This window comes from Xenopus laevis, chromosome 4S (genome assembly GCF_017654675.1).
Source record: "Xenopus laevis strain J_2021 chromosome 4S, Xenopus_laevis_v10.1, whole genome shotgun sequence".
NCBI classification, from domain to species: Eukaryota; Metazoa; Chordata; class Amphibia; order Anura; family Pipidae; genus Xenopus; species Xenopus laevis.
This window is the reverse complement of record NC_054378.1, coordinates 108,809,896-108,824,715: the sequence shown is the minus strand read 5'-3', so window position 1 is coordinate 108,824,715 and position 14,820 is coordinate 108,809,896. Positions and strand designations below refer to the sequence as shown.

The 14,820-nt window shown below is 39.3% G+C and overlaps 1 protein-coding gene across 1 annotated transcript; it reads right to left on the bottom strand.

Moving 5' to 3' along the window:
- Positions 1–1,623: 1,623 nt before the first annotated feature.
- trnt1.S (tRNA nucleotidyl transferase, CCA-adding, 1 S homeolog) lies at positions 1,624–13,091 on the bottom strand. The gene is given in 12 exon segments (NM_001088887.1): positions 1,624–2,587; positions 3,763–4,016; positions 5,622–5,815; positions 7,861–7,987; positions 8,597–8,644; positions 8,646–8,666; positions 8,668–8,691; positions 8,693–8,717; positions 8,719–8,728; positions 8,731–8,735; positions 9,551–9,744; positions 12,834–13,091. Coding segments are annotated over 12 exon segments (1,284 nt in total). The 5' UTR covers positions 12,967–13,091; the 3' UTR covers positions 1,624–2,338.
- Positions 13,092–14,820: the final 1,729 nt, after the last annotated feature.

The window sequence follows — 14,820 nt, the reverse complement described above, 5'->3', positions numbered from 1 at the left end:
ATCACCAGATTCTGGGTTTCCTCCTATTTAATGCTCTGCCAGGCCTTTACTGCAGTGGCTTTCAGTTGCTGTTTGTTTGTGGGACTTTCTGTCTGAAGTTTAGTCTTCAACAAGTGAAATGCAGCTCAATTGGGTTCAGATCAGGTGACTGACTTGGCCATTCCAGAATATTCCACTTCTTTGCTTTAATAAACTCCTGGGTTGCTTTGGCTGTATGTTTTGGGTCATTATGAAACGCCTCCCAATCAATTTGACTGCATTTAGCTGGATTTGAGCAGACAGTGTCTCTGAACCTCAGAATTCATTCTTGTGCTTCTGTCCTGTGTCACATGATGGATAAACACTAGTGTCCCAGTGCCACTGGCAGCCATGCACGCCCAAGCCATCACACTGCCTCCCAAATGTTTTATAGATAATGTGCTATGCTTTGGATCATGAGCTGTTTCACGCCTTCTCCATACTTTTTTCTTGCCATCATTCTGGTAGAGGTTGATCTTGGTTTCACCTGTCCAAAGAATGTTTTTCCAGAACTGTGCTGGCTTTTTTAAACAAAGTCCAATCTAGCCTTTCTATTATTGAGGCTTATGAGTGGCTTGCACCTCTGTATTTACTTTCATGCAGTCTCCTCTTTATGGTAGACTTGAACCTACCTCCTGGAGAGTGTTTTTCACTTGTTTGGCTGTTGTGAAGGGGTTTCACTTCACCATGGAAATTATTCTGAGATCATCCACCACTGTTTTCTTACGTGGACGTCTTTTTGCATTGCTGAGTTCACCAGAGCTTTCTTTCTTTCTCAGGATGTACCAAACTGTAGATTTTGCCACTCCTAATATTGTAGCAATTTCTTGGATGTTTTTTTTTCTGTTTTTGCAGCTTAAGGATGGCTCGTTTCACCTGCATGGAGAGCTCCTTTGACCGCATGTTGTCTATTCACAGCAAAATCTTCCACATACAAGCACCCCCCCCCCTCAAATCAACTCCAGGGCTTTTATCTGCTTCATTGATAATGACATAACAAAGGAATTGCCCACACCTGCTCATGAAATAGCCTTTGAGTCAATTGTCCAATTACTTTTGAGCCCCTGAAATGAAGGGATTGTGTTAAAAAAAGGCTCTAGTTCCTCACATTTTTATGCAATCTTTTTGTTCAACCCACTGAATTAAAGCTGAAAGTCTGCAGTTCAACTGCATCTGAGTTGTTTAATTTAAAATTCATTGTGGTAATGTACAGAACCAAAATTAGAAAAAAGTTGTCTCTGTCCAAAGATTTATGGACCTAACTGTATTTAGTGAATTATAATTACCATTATCAGTCGATCACTAATACGTTTTGTCTACAGTCTACTTCAAGTTCAAAATTTAAAGCAAATCCTGTGCAATATAGCATATATGTTCTTAAATTAGCCTTTAAAACATATGTAAGAAAAGTAAATGTGAACCTTTGGAGAACAGCCAGGGAAACTCGTATGGTTGTTTAATGAACACTCACTCAGTGTTGCCATTGCATAGATGGAGGAAAGTCAGGGGACTTTTTAGGATAATAATAATAAATCCAGGGCTGACACAGGTAAAGTCCTGGGGCTGGAGGTTGTCCTACAAATAAATTTTAAGGCAGTAAACTTGTTCAGTAAATTAATAGATTTTATTTTGTGTGACAGTAGATTGTGTGTGTGTGTGTGTAAGGTTAGGGCAGTTAGATTGCCCACTTTTGTTTTGCACCAGGAATCATTGCAAATGTAGGGGTTACACACGTGTGGCCTTCCAGTTCTAGCATGTATAGTCAGAAAACCTCTATTCTCTAAAGGAGTGTAAAATAATAAAGCAGCGCCTCAGTGTGGTAACAAGAAGAAGTGCACTGATAGAAGCAGCATTTTTATTATTATGTCTAGACCTTTTCTTGTCCCTCTCTTAAACCACTCACCGAGTCATCGGTGTGGGACCTGCTTTCTTTGTACCTGTCCTTTTCTCTCTTAATTGAGATGTGAATATTGCACTGCAAAAATTTTAATGTCTACAGCAAAGTAATAAATAGAACTTTAAATGAGAACTTATAAAATCTGTGAAGTAATAGCCACCTCTCTGTCTTTATTCATTTCTATCTAAGTGACTGCTGTACTCATCTCAAAGTTTTTTGGTTGAACTAAGACAATTCAAAACTCTTGGGAGGCACCAGGAGTCTCTGGTCCATGCCAGCATATTCAATTATATGTCATTTTTAAATCATACACCTTTACTGGCTAGCAAACTTCTCTGTGCTGGAGCCATACGGATGCTCCTTAATTGTTTGGGTTCTCCTTGACAAGAACAAATTCCTTCATTGTCTCTTAATGTAGGAGATTCACTTATGCCCAACTCTGTTCAGCAGCTCCTCTTTACTAGTTTGAAAGCCACTTCCCTTCCAGTGTTCCTTCAGTTCCTGTAGAATTCGACCAATCTCTTTGCCAGAGGAGATACCCATACGCCGCAAATCATGGCCGCTGACTGGAAAGCGGGGCAACGTCCAGCCCTCCATCTCCCGAAAAAACTGCTCCTCGCCCTGATATTTTAGGAGCTCACATATCTTCCTGTGTGTATCCGGCTCACGTGACTGGAAGACAATAATAGACCATTGTGATAGAGCAAGGGATGAAGAGGCATATTATATAGTCTTAAAAGTAAAGCGGATCAGTCGTAGGCACACATTTATGGTGTTATCACAAAGGGGCAGATTTATCAAGGGATTTGAAAATTCACACATTCAAATTTTAATCCCCCTATTCAAATGTAAATTTGAATGCGAGATTTATCACACCTCGACCATGGAAACACTCCTAAGGGCTGGGACACACTGGGCGATTTGGGGAGATTTAGTCGCCTGGCGACTAATCGCAGCGACTTTTGTCCCTGAATGCCTCCCCTCACTCTACGCCTGGATAAAATGAAAAGTCGCCGGCGCTAATCACACACTCGGTGATTCGTTTTCCAAGGTCGCCCGAAGTTGCCTCACGAGGAAACTTCGGGCGACTAGAGAAAACGAATCGCCGCGTGTGATTAGCGCAGGCGATTTATCATTTTAGCCAGGCGCAGAGCGAGGGGAGGCATTCGGGGAAGATTGGTCGTGGAAAGTCGCGGCGATTATTCGCCAGACGACTAAATCTCCCCAAAACGCCCAGTGTGTCCCAGCCCTAATTCAAATATTCTCCACCTAAAACCTGCCGAGTTCATTAACAAGTCAATGGCAGAGGTCTGTTGAGCCATTTGGAGATGTTAATAGCCTTCCTGACATGATTTTTTTTTTTGGGTCGGAACCATTAGATCGAATTCAAATTCTTTCTTAAATAACCTCCCAGTTGAATTGTGAGTATATAAAATAGTCAATAATACAATGTTTTAGCAGTATCTGCTTCTATGAGTGCTCTCCTCTAACTACTATTTTATGGACTAATATGGGATTGTGGTAACCCTTTATGGAGGATTGAGGCACCGGCAAACTTATTCTAGCATCGCCAGAGCGAAGGAACAATCTCCCTGTTATTCTCGAATTGAGAGTACTTTCGAATAAAATAAAAAAAATCACATGAATTTCAAATTCGACCTTTGATAAATGGGCCTCAAAGTGTTATTTTTAAGTCCTAACTGCATGAGACACAGCCTAAATATCATGTTACAAATAGGGCAAAATATTAAAATGAATTTTTACTTATTACATCTCAAATCACGTAATTTTAAATTTCTGAAATCACGCGATATCTCGAAGAGTTGTAAAATGTTTGTAGCACTTACATCAACCACGTAATCCTTAAAAGGCTTGAGCGGCGCTGCATCTGTTCGTTCAGCTGTCAATTCTCTGCGTTGTTGTAGCAAAAACAAGGCCAAATTTTTCTCCTCCTTGGATATCTTTAACCTTAGGTCCAGTTTTTGCACATGATCCGTGTTAGAAAAAAGAGCAGTAAGGAGAGTCATCGGTTTTGGAGACATGCGGCGACTGCGTTCACAGACTCTGGCAAATTCCTCCAGGTTTCCATCTTCGGGTAAACCTGGAGGCACACAAACATTTCGAGCATTTTGGAAGCCCACTCCTTCCTTTTTTATTTCTTGCTAAAAATGTGTCACAACAACAAAAAAAAAAATGACCACTATTGTTTTATGCAAAAATATCAGGGAGATTTTACAGACCACAATGGTATGAAAATTACCTGGAAGTGAAATTCAAACATTAAGCAATGGGAGATGATTAGAGGCAATTGTGGTTATTTTGATGGCAGGCAAAAGCTCAAAATTACTTTAGCCTTAAAGGATAAGTAAAACTTAAAAATAAGTGAATGTAAAATTGATGAGAGTCCTATTCTAGGCACCTTTGCAATGTATTTTCTTTTTTTTTTTTTTCAATTGCAAGAAATAAAAAGTTACATGTACTGTTAACATGAATGAATTCTGTTACAACAGCACCACCTGCTGGTCATTTTCTGACCACCAAGTAGTCAAGGAAGTTGTCAGGAGAAAGAAAGAGGCTGCTCTGATGTTCTTCTGGTTAGAGAAAGGTTTCTAATTTTTGTTTTTCCTAAGCAGAAGAAAATCAAAGCAGCCTCTTTCTCCTGACAACTTCCTTGACTACTTGGTGGTCAGACTGGTCAGATAATGACCAGCAGGTGGCACTGTTGTAAAAAATTAATTCATGTTAACAGTACATGTAACCTTTATCTTGGAATTTAAAAAAAAGTGCTTAGAATAGCACCCTTATTAATGTTACATTCACTTGTTTTTAAAGTTTACTTATCCTTAAATGGAATAATATGTGACATTACAAAAAATTTGCCTAAAGCCAGTGTGAGCACTACCACTGTAAATAGAGTATCAATAGTGTATATAAGCCAATGAAATATGGAGGATGATATATTCAGTTTACCCCAGAAAACCAATAATTGTGAGTCCCTCCAGAAAAGTCAATCAAAAAGTAATAAGTACAAAAAATTTTATTAGAACATAATGAATAGAGGACTGATGCGTTTCGTGCCTATTATTTTTTTTTTATTTCCAAAATTCTGTTTATTAAAATGCATCAAGAAAAGGATGTACATACAGCGGTATGAGAAAAGAATGAATACATTTCTTGTTTTACATTCATTAAACAAAATCAATATTAAGTTAACAACAGTTAACAATAAACTTGACCATGCCTTTTACCTTTATAGCGTTTCGTGCCTATTAGGGCACTAGCTCATAATAAAAAGTACAAAAATGTTTATTAGGACATAATGAATGGATGCCTGACGCGTTTCGTGCCTATTAGGGCACTTGCTTATAATAAAAAGTACAAAAATGTTTATTAGGACATAATGAATGGAGGCCCGATGCGTTTCGTGCCTATTAGGGCACTTACTCATAGGCTGTGAGCAAGTGCCCTAATAGGCACAAAACGTGTCAGGCCTCCACTCATTATGTCCTAATAAACATTTTTGTACTTTTTATTACTTTTTGATTTTTTTGGAGGGACTCACAATTATTGGTTTTCTTATGGTATCTTGTGGTTGCTCCAGATTTGAGATCGGTCCTTATCAGTAAAACACTAACTAGCTCTACAATGACAAACCAAAGCTGCACTATTATTTCTGTTACTGCTTACCTTGTTCAGTAATACTCACCTACATGTGGTGCCACTCCTAGATCATAGATAATCTGGATCAGATGGTTGACATGATTTCCTTCTAGGATCTTCTTTAGTTCTACCCAGATCCGTTCTCCAGAGATGCCCCTCAGTCCAGATGCATTTTCCCTAACTGCATCCAGCGTGCCCGATGTATGAGCACCAGACCGCTCTGAAATCCTTCCATAGAACCTTAATTACAGGAAAAAAGTAAAATTGATGTGTGGGGCATCCCTAATTATTAATCCTTATTGGAGATAATACAATCCTCTTGGGTTTATTTAATGTTTAAATGTTTGTTTAGTTGATATAAAGTATGTAGATTCAAATTATGGAAAGAACCCTTATTCAGAAAACTCCAGGTCCCAGGTATTCTGGATAACAAGTGACATACATTTGTAAAGCCCTTTCAGCTAATAGAAAGGAGCCTACTGATTCTGTTTTATGCTTCATTTAAAGGTTTACGTAGGTAAGTAGCATATGAAGTTACATACTATTAGCTGCTGTGCCAATTCCTCACCATTTTCAGCCAACATTGTTTTCCATATGGCTTTTAATAGATCGACACTGCTGCTAAGAATAACTGGTGACCAAAATTTCTCCCAGAGACCCCTCATAATAATATACGATCTGTTATTCAGAATGCTCGGGACCTGGGGGTTTCCAGATAATGGATCTTTCCGTAATTTGGATCTTCATACCTTAAGTCTACTAGAAAATCATATAAACATTAAATAAACACTAGTCTGGTTTTGCTTCCAATAAGGATTAATTATATCTTAGTTTTGATCAAGTACAAGCTACTGCTTTATTATTACAGAGAAAAAGGAAATCGGGGGGGGGGGGGGTTGTTCACATTTATGCAAAATACTAAGGGGCAGATTTATTAAAGGGGTTGTTCACCTTCAAACAACTAGTTGTTTGCAGATAGTTCACTAGAAATAATGACTTTTTCCAATTACTTTCTATTTTCTATGTGTGAAACTTTTCTAATATTGAAGTATAAAGTGTCATTTTTCAGCTTCTCAAGCAGCTCTGGGAGGGGGTCACCGACCCTATAAACTGTTCAAAATTGATCATTTAGTTGATACATTCCTTATCTTTGTCCCTGCTGTTAGAAATGATACAATAGTTGCTAAAACTCCAGAGATGCTGCTGAGAAATGGATCAACTAAATGTAACAAAATTGTAATAGTTCAGAATCTGCACCTGAATTACTGAGCTGTCATACTCAAACACCTGAGACACGAACAATAAACTTTAAACTTAGATTTTGGAAAAACAGTATAAAATAAATAATGGAAAGTAACTGAAAAAAGTCTTAATTTTAGGGAACAATCTGAAAACAACTGAACTGAAAAAAAGTGCTTGAAGATGAACAACCCCTTTAAGGGTTGAATTGAAAATTAGAATTTGTGAAAAAATTTTTATGGTGAAAACTCTCAAATTCGAATTGTGAATTATCCAAACTCAAATAGAATTTGAATTCTTTAAAGGGCCAGAGTTTGATAAATCTCGAAATTCGAATTAAAATTCGATTTGAGTTTGGATAATTCACAATTCTAATTTGAGAGTTTTTCAACTATTTTACACCTAAAACCTGCCGAGTTCATGTATAAGTCAATGAGAGAGGTCCAATTTGGACATGTTACTAGCCTGAATTGAATTTAGTCAAATTCGAGTTGGTAAAATATGTGCGAGTTTTAGATATTCGATTTTTATATTAAATAACCCACCAATCGAATTTCGAGTATATTCGAATTTAAAGGAGTTGAAAAAAAACTCACATGAATTCAAAATTCGACCTTTGATAAATGTACCTCTAAAGGGGTTTTTTATCTCAATATTTTCTGCTACAAACTCCGATCAATTCGCTCCGGTTTTTAACGTTTATTTATTATATTTTTATTACATTTTTCCGAAAACTTGCTTTTGAATTTTTTCATCCGTTTTTTTTGTAATTTTTACCCGAAAACTCCCAGCACACATCAAACAATTCATTGGGACTTCTTCTCCCATTGACTTATATGCAACCTCGACAGGTCTGAGATGCCGGATCTTCTGATTTTTCCCATCCTCTGGGTTTAATAAATTCCGATAAATTCGTGATTTTTTAAAAGCCCGATTTTATTTAAAAAAAATCACGAATTTGTCGTGTTTTTTGCATTTGGAGTTTAGTAAATAACCCCCTAAATGTTCAGAAAGATTAACAGTATCGGATTAGGTGCACACCTTACCTAAGATAGCGCAATATCCTCAGATAATCTTCCTGAATTCGCTGTGATGGATCCCCCACAAACCTAACACAACGATTCTTCAAATCTTCATAGCCATTAAAATAATCATAGAGGGTCCCATCAAACCCTGAGAGACAGAACAGTTACATTAAAGAGAAGAGGTAGTTCCATAACCCAAAAAAAAACTTATGGACATGAAACATGGCTCCAAGTCTTTATAGCTGGGAGGGGAATATCTAGTGCTGGCATCACAGGATGGTACATTTCTATAGGACTCACTAATAAGTAGAGATGCACCGAATCCAGGATTCTGCCTTTTTCAGCAGGATTATGATTTGGCCGAATCCTTCTGCCCGGCCGAACCTGAATCCTAATTGGCATATGCAAATTAGGGGTGGGGAGCGAAATCTCGCGACTTTTTGTCACAAAACAAGGAAGTAAAAAATGTTTTCCCCTTCCCACCGCTAATTTGCATATGCAAATGAAGATTCGGATTCTGTATTTGGCCAAATCTTTCACAGAGGATTCAGGGGTTCGGCCGAATCCAAAATAGTGGATTCGGTGCATCCCTACTAGTAAGCCACATTGAGGAGGCAAATCTTTTTGCGTATGTGCTGTTTAAATGCGTTAATCAGAAGCGATTGTCACTAATCAGCAGTGTTTAATGGTTTCCAAGTATCCTTATAGTCTAATTTTTGTTAAAAATGTTTTATACAGCCGTTGTGCAATGCATTACCCAGAAACATGGAATTAATGGTCAGGTCTCGGCGTTCTGCGTCTATCTCCCAGTCTGTCGTGAATTCCACTTCAGCATGTCGCCCATCTGTGTGCAAATCCACCCGCAGAGTCGTGATCTCAAAATTCTGATCATTAATCTGGAGGGAAAGAAAGTTTTCTACATAACAATAACTAATATAAATAGATACAGGTAGGGGAACAGTTATCGGGAAACCCATTATCCAGAAATCTCCGAATTACAGAAAGGACGTCTGCCATAGATTCCATTTTATCCAAAAAATGTTTTTAAATGATTTCCTTTTTCTCTGTAATAATAAAACAGTAGCTTGTACTTTATCCCAACTAAGATATAATTAATCCTTATTGGAAGCAAAACCAGCCTATTGGGTTTAGTTAATTTTTACACAATTTTCTAGTAGACTTAAGGTATGGAGATCCATTTATCTGGAAAACCCAAGGTCCCGAGCGTTCTGGGTAACGGCTTCCATATCTGTATATGGGCAAAATATACAGAAAAATGTAAAAGAAAATGTTAGTATGCTACAAAAAAAAAAAAGACACCAACACATATTAAACTTTAAAGTCGCTAAGTCTTTATTAAGAAATAACTGACCGCAACTCCGCTTGCGCTCTTCTTCAGAAAAGGCGATCCATTGTGCGGCGCTCCATTTCTTCTCCCTGCCTTCCTTATAGGAGATAGCCAGGGAGGAGAAATCGAGCGACGTACGATGGATCATCGCCCTGTCGCTGTTTCTGAAGAGGAGCGCAAGTGGAGATTCGCTAAGTTATTTCTAAATAAAGACTTAGGGATATTAAAGTTTAATATGTGTTGGTGTCTTTTTTTCGTAGCATACTAACATTTTTTTTTTTTTTAGAAATCTTTTGTTGTTACTGGTCCTTTAAGTCTGCTGTTTATTTCAGTCTGTGTGAGTTCCAAGCCAACATAACTCACCCTGGCAGTGACAGTGCCGTGCGTCTCGCCTTTATTATTGATCAGCCGGACCCCGTCCTTGAGAAACATGTCCTTCATCTGCTCTGGAGTGGCCGTGGTAGCAAAATCCACATCATGCGGTTGTTTTCCAGAGAGCAAATCTCTCACAGCCCCTCCTGCTATACGAAGCTCATAACGGTCTTTAGCGAATAGATCTATAATACAGATGCGGCAGGGGGTTAGTAATATCTTGCAAGTGAAAACACCAGTCTAAAGCCCTGTTTCCCAACCATGGTCTCCAGATGTTGCTGGACTACAACTCCCAGCATGCTCTAACCTTTGATATTTTAAAGAATAGTGATATGAGCATTACAGCAACATCTGGGGGATTCCATGGTTAAAAAATGTTGACATACCGAACCCCAATATAAGTCCAGTTAAAGATCCAATGGAAAACAAGGACTTAGTATTGAACTTTTTAACTGGACTTATATTGGGTTTTGGTATCCCACCCAATACCAATTGGACTTTCGTTTAATGGAATCTTGCATATATTACATAATTTTGGAAGATGCTATAGTAATATGATGTAGTTGTAGGGTATTTTCCCCTATTACTTTAAAGGAACAGTAACACCAAAAATGAAAGGTTTTTAAAGTAATGAAAATATAATATATACTGTTACCCTGCACTGGTACAGCTGTTGTTTGCTTTAGAAACATGACTATAGTTTATATAAACAAGGTACTGTGTAGCCATGGGGGCAGCCATTCAAAGCTGAAAAATGAGAAAAGGCACAGGATACACAGCAGATAAGCTCAATAGTTTATAATGGGATTCTGCAGAACTGATGTTATCTACTGTGTATCCTGTTCTCGAACGGCTGCCCCCATGACTATGACTTATATAAACTATAGTAGAGTTTCTGAAGCAAATACACCAGTTTTACAAATGCATAATATTGTCATTCCTTTAAAACACTTTCATTTTTTGGCGTTACTGTTCCTTTAAATGTGTTACCCATAATGCACTACGGTGTAGGTAAAATGTCATTTGCAGGTTTAAATGTCTTTAATGTTTCTTCACACATGATAAAGGGCCTAATCTGAAACATGTAGTGTGTGCTATACATTCCCTCAATCAAACTCTTTGCAATTAAAATCACTGCCTTGGACTTATTTTTTTATACTTAACGTTTGGATTAATTTTGTATTTTTATTTAACCTTGGAGTGCTCCCTCACCCCCATTTTTAACATTTTGTTTGATCACATTAAGGGGCAGGATTTATCAAGGGTCGGAATTTGGAATAAAAAAAAGACTTTCGATTTAAAAAAAAAAACCAACAGAAATGTATTTAAAAAAAAAAAAGTTCTTTTTTTTTTCCGGGTGAATGGCCGTTTTCGTTAGAATTCGAATCGTACAAATCGACGTTACATCGTATTCAATTTGAATTTTCACTTCGACCCTTGATAAATATGCCCCTAAGTCTACTTTGAAGTACTGGTATGGAACCTGTTATCCAGAATGCTTGGAACAGATCTTTCCGTAATCTGGATCTTCTTACCTCAAGTCTACAATGAAATCATGTATACATTAAATAAACCCAATAGGCTGTTTTTTTAATTAATGAAATTAGAAATTAGTTTGGATGAAGTACAAGGTTCTGTTTTATTATTACACTGAAAAAGGAAATCATTTTTAAAAATTTGGATTCATTTATTATAATTTGAGTCTATGGCAGGTGGCATTTCTGTAATTCTGAACTTTCTGGATAATGGCACACACACACACACACGGATACCCCTGTATGAAAGCATTTTAGGACATCATCAGAACACACGCTCCTGCGTGCGCTCTCGTAGAAAAGAAGTATGCAAACTTGTCTCTTATTCTACTCACTTATCAGAAAAAACTGCAGTCACACACACCTCTGTGCTACCCACATTTGCCCTCCCTCGTGGCTCATTCGTAAGCCCTCCCTCGTCGGTCCTCAGACCTCCCTCCTCAGCCATCAGCCTGGCTTATGGGCTGAGGAGGGAGAGCTGAGGGTGGAGGGCTTTTGTAATGAGGGTTGAGGACCGAGGAGGGCGGGCTGAGGAATGAGACGAGGGAGGAGATTGCTACAGCAAATGCAGGCAGCCCGGAGGTGTGACTGCAGTTTCTTCGTATAAGTGAGTAGAATTAGTGTCGGACTGGCCTACAGGGATACCAGGAAAACTCCCGGTGGGCCCTTTTGCTTCTAACTATGTGGCCAATTTCATTGTCATTCCTTGTTTCTTTATGGAAAAAAAAAGAGACCTAGGGGCAAATTCATCAAGGGTCGAATATCGAGGGTTAATTAACCCTTGATATTCGACTGGGGAATGAAAATCCTTCGACTATCGAAGTCGAAGGATTTTGCGCAAATACTTCGATCGAAGGAGTCAACGATTAAATCCTTCGAAACTAACGATTCGAAGGATTTTAATCCAACGATCGAAGGATTATCCTTCGACCAAAAAAAGTTAGCCAAGCCTATGGGGACCTTCCCCATAGGCTAACATTGAGTTCGGTAGCTTTTACGTGGCGAACTAGGGGGTCGAAGTTTTTTCTTAAAGAGACAGTACTTTGACTATCGAATGGTCGAATAGTCTAACAATTTTTAGTTCGAATCGAAGTCGTAGTCGAAGTAGCCAAAAAAACACTTCGACATTCGAAGCATTTTTTCTTCTATTCCTTCACTCGAACTTAATGAATGGGCCCCTTAATATTGGAAGAACAGAATCAAGTCAGTAGATATAAAAGACTAGGAGAGTAAACAGGTTGAGTGAGGAGAGATGGAACAATAGTTTGGAAAGTGGATCCTCGGTCTAAGGTTTTCTGGTGGGGCCCATGGCATCCCAGTCCGACGCGGAGTAGAATAAGAGACGAGTCTGCTACTTCTTCTTCTTTATGAGGCAGGAGCGTGTGTTCTCCTGATGATGACCTAAAATGCTTTCCGTACCCCTGGCCTGTGTATTTACAAGTGAGAGGGGGGGCCTAACACATATTCAAACCAGACAGCTGCTTACAGTTTACTTGAGAGGCGCTTTACACTGAAAAAGAACAATAAAAGAAGACCAACTGCAGCTTGTTTTAGCATCAGCCTAAGCTGTAGAGTGAAGCAGGCGAATGACCCCCACATACTAAAGGTCAGTGGCAGCTGCAGGACACCAGCCAGTGGTAACTCATTAGCCCGTGAATCCCGCACTGCGCCAGTACTAGAGCGCCCAGCAGCAGCAGCACCTGTACAAAGAGCAATAGGCACGACTCGCACAGACTCACTTGCCAGTGTCTTTAACCCGTCGGTAAACAAAGCGTTAAACTCATCAGACTGGAGCCTCATGGTGGAGAGGCGCCTGCTCAGTGTCCAGACTCTGCTCAGCATGTGAGGGCCCCAAACACCCGCTCGCTGCATTAACCAATGGTACAACCCGAGCTACAGAGTCTCACGCACACGAGCGCGTCTACTCATGATAGCAACACATCCCCCGGAATTGAACAGTCAACAGCAAGTTCCTTTCGGAGGCCGTGACGTCACAGCCGCATGACCAAGATGTTGGCGGAACGACCGCCCTTTTGTCTCACGTGACTGCCCGTCTGCGTTTGAGTAAAATTGTCCGGAGGCGGAGGGCAAAGGTGGAAAAGGGGGAGGCAGGGAGAACGGTGTAACAGGGTGTGCGCTGTGCTCATACAGACTTTCTATTCCTGACTGGAGGGGCGCGCATTGATCTTTATGGGAGGCTAATGGTACGAGCAGTGCGGGGCAGAAACAGAACAAAAGGGCTGGTTTCCTAACGGGCTGTAGCAGCCAATCAGGAGTTCGCATTTGTTGTCCCGTTAGTTGTCATCTAGTTGCTATTGGCAACTGCTATTTAGCGCCTATATTCTTAAAGGTGAACTAAGCCCTAAAAATGAATATTGCTAAAGATGACAATTTATATATACAGTGAATAATGTCTAATATCCTGATATTTTGCATCGGGGGTACTTTATTTATTATAATACACACGTTTCAGTGAGTCATGTGACAGAAATGACATCACTACTCCATACCTCCCAACATTTTGGAACTAAAAAGAGGGACAATTTTTTTTTTTTTCGCACGTAGCGCAGCAATTTTTGACACCACACCCTTTCTGTGGCCACACCCCCCTAATTACCAGTTTGATTTACAAAATTTGGCAGGTTATGAAAGTTTGAAAATATTTCTCCTTATCTAAACTGTGTTTTTGTGTCTCAAAATTGTTACAAAGTATCTTATTTGCACCTGTTAGCTGTTCTGGGCTCTCTGCTAAAAGCCAATTAAGTGAGAAACTTTGTTTCTTTTTCTGGCTGTTCAGTGCAGAGAAAAGAGGGACTTTCCAGTACAAATGAGGGACTGCGGGTTGAGCTGTCAAAAGAGGGACTGTCCCTCCGAAAAAGGGACAGTTGGGAGGTATGCTACTCACCGTTTATAAGGATATAATTTACAATATATTCATGGCTTTTGTGTATTATACTGAATTTATTGCACCAGCCTAACGTTTCAGCTTGTCAATAGCAGCAATGTCACCATCTTGGAAAGTGTCTGTGACACTCACATGCTCAGTGGGCTCTGAGCAGCTGTTGAGAAGTAAAGCTTAGGGCTCGTCACTAATTATCAAGCAGAAAATGAGGTTTGTCAGTAATATAAGCTGATGCTACAGGGCTGATTATTAAATTCTGATGCTAATTGCACTGGTTTCTGTGCTGCCATGTAGTAATTATCTGTATTAATTACTAATCAGCCTTATAGTGTGACATTTATACTGTATTCTATGTGTACTGTATATTGTGAGTGGGTCCCTAACTCAGTAAGTGACAGCAGAACAGAGCATGTGCAGTGAATCAGCAGAAAAGAAGATGGGGAGCTACTGGGCCATCTTTGGAGACACAGATCTTTACTGCTAAAGGACTGTGGTTGCCTTGGGCTGGTACAGAAGCCAAAAACACAATGTACAACATTTCTAGCTACTTCTTTAGTTAAGCTTTAGTTCTTCTTTAAATCAGACAACATGGCATAATCCTTAAAGGGGTGGTTTACATTTGAGTCAAGTTTTAGGGGCCGATTCACTAACTTCGAGTGAAGGATTTGAAGTAAAAAAACTTCGAATTTCAAAGTGTTTTTTGGGCTACTTCGACCATCGAATGGGCTACTTCGACCTTCGACTACGACTACGAATCGAAAGATTCGAACTAAAAATCGTTCGACTATTCGACCATTCGATAGTCGAAGTACTGCCTCTTTAAA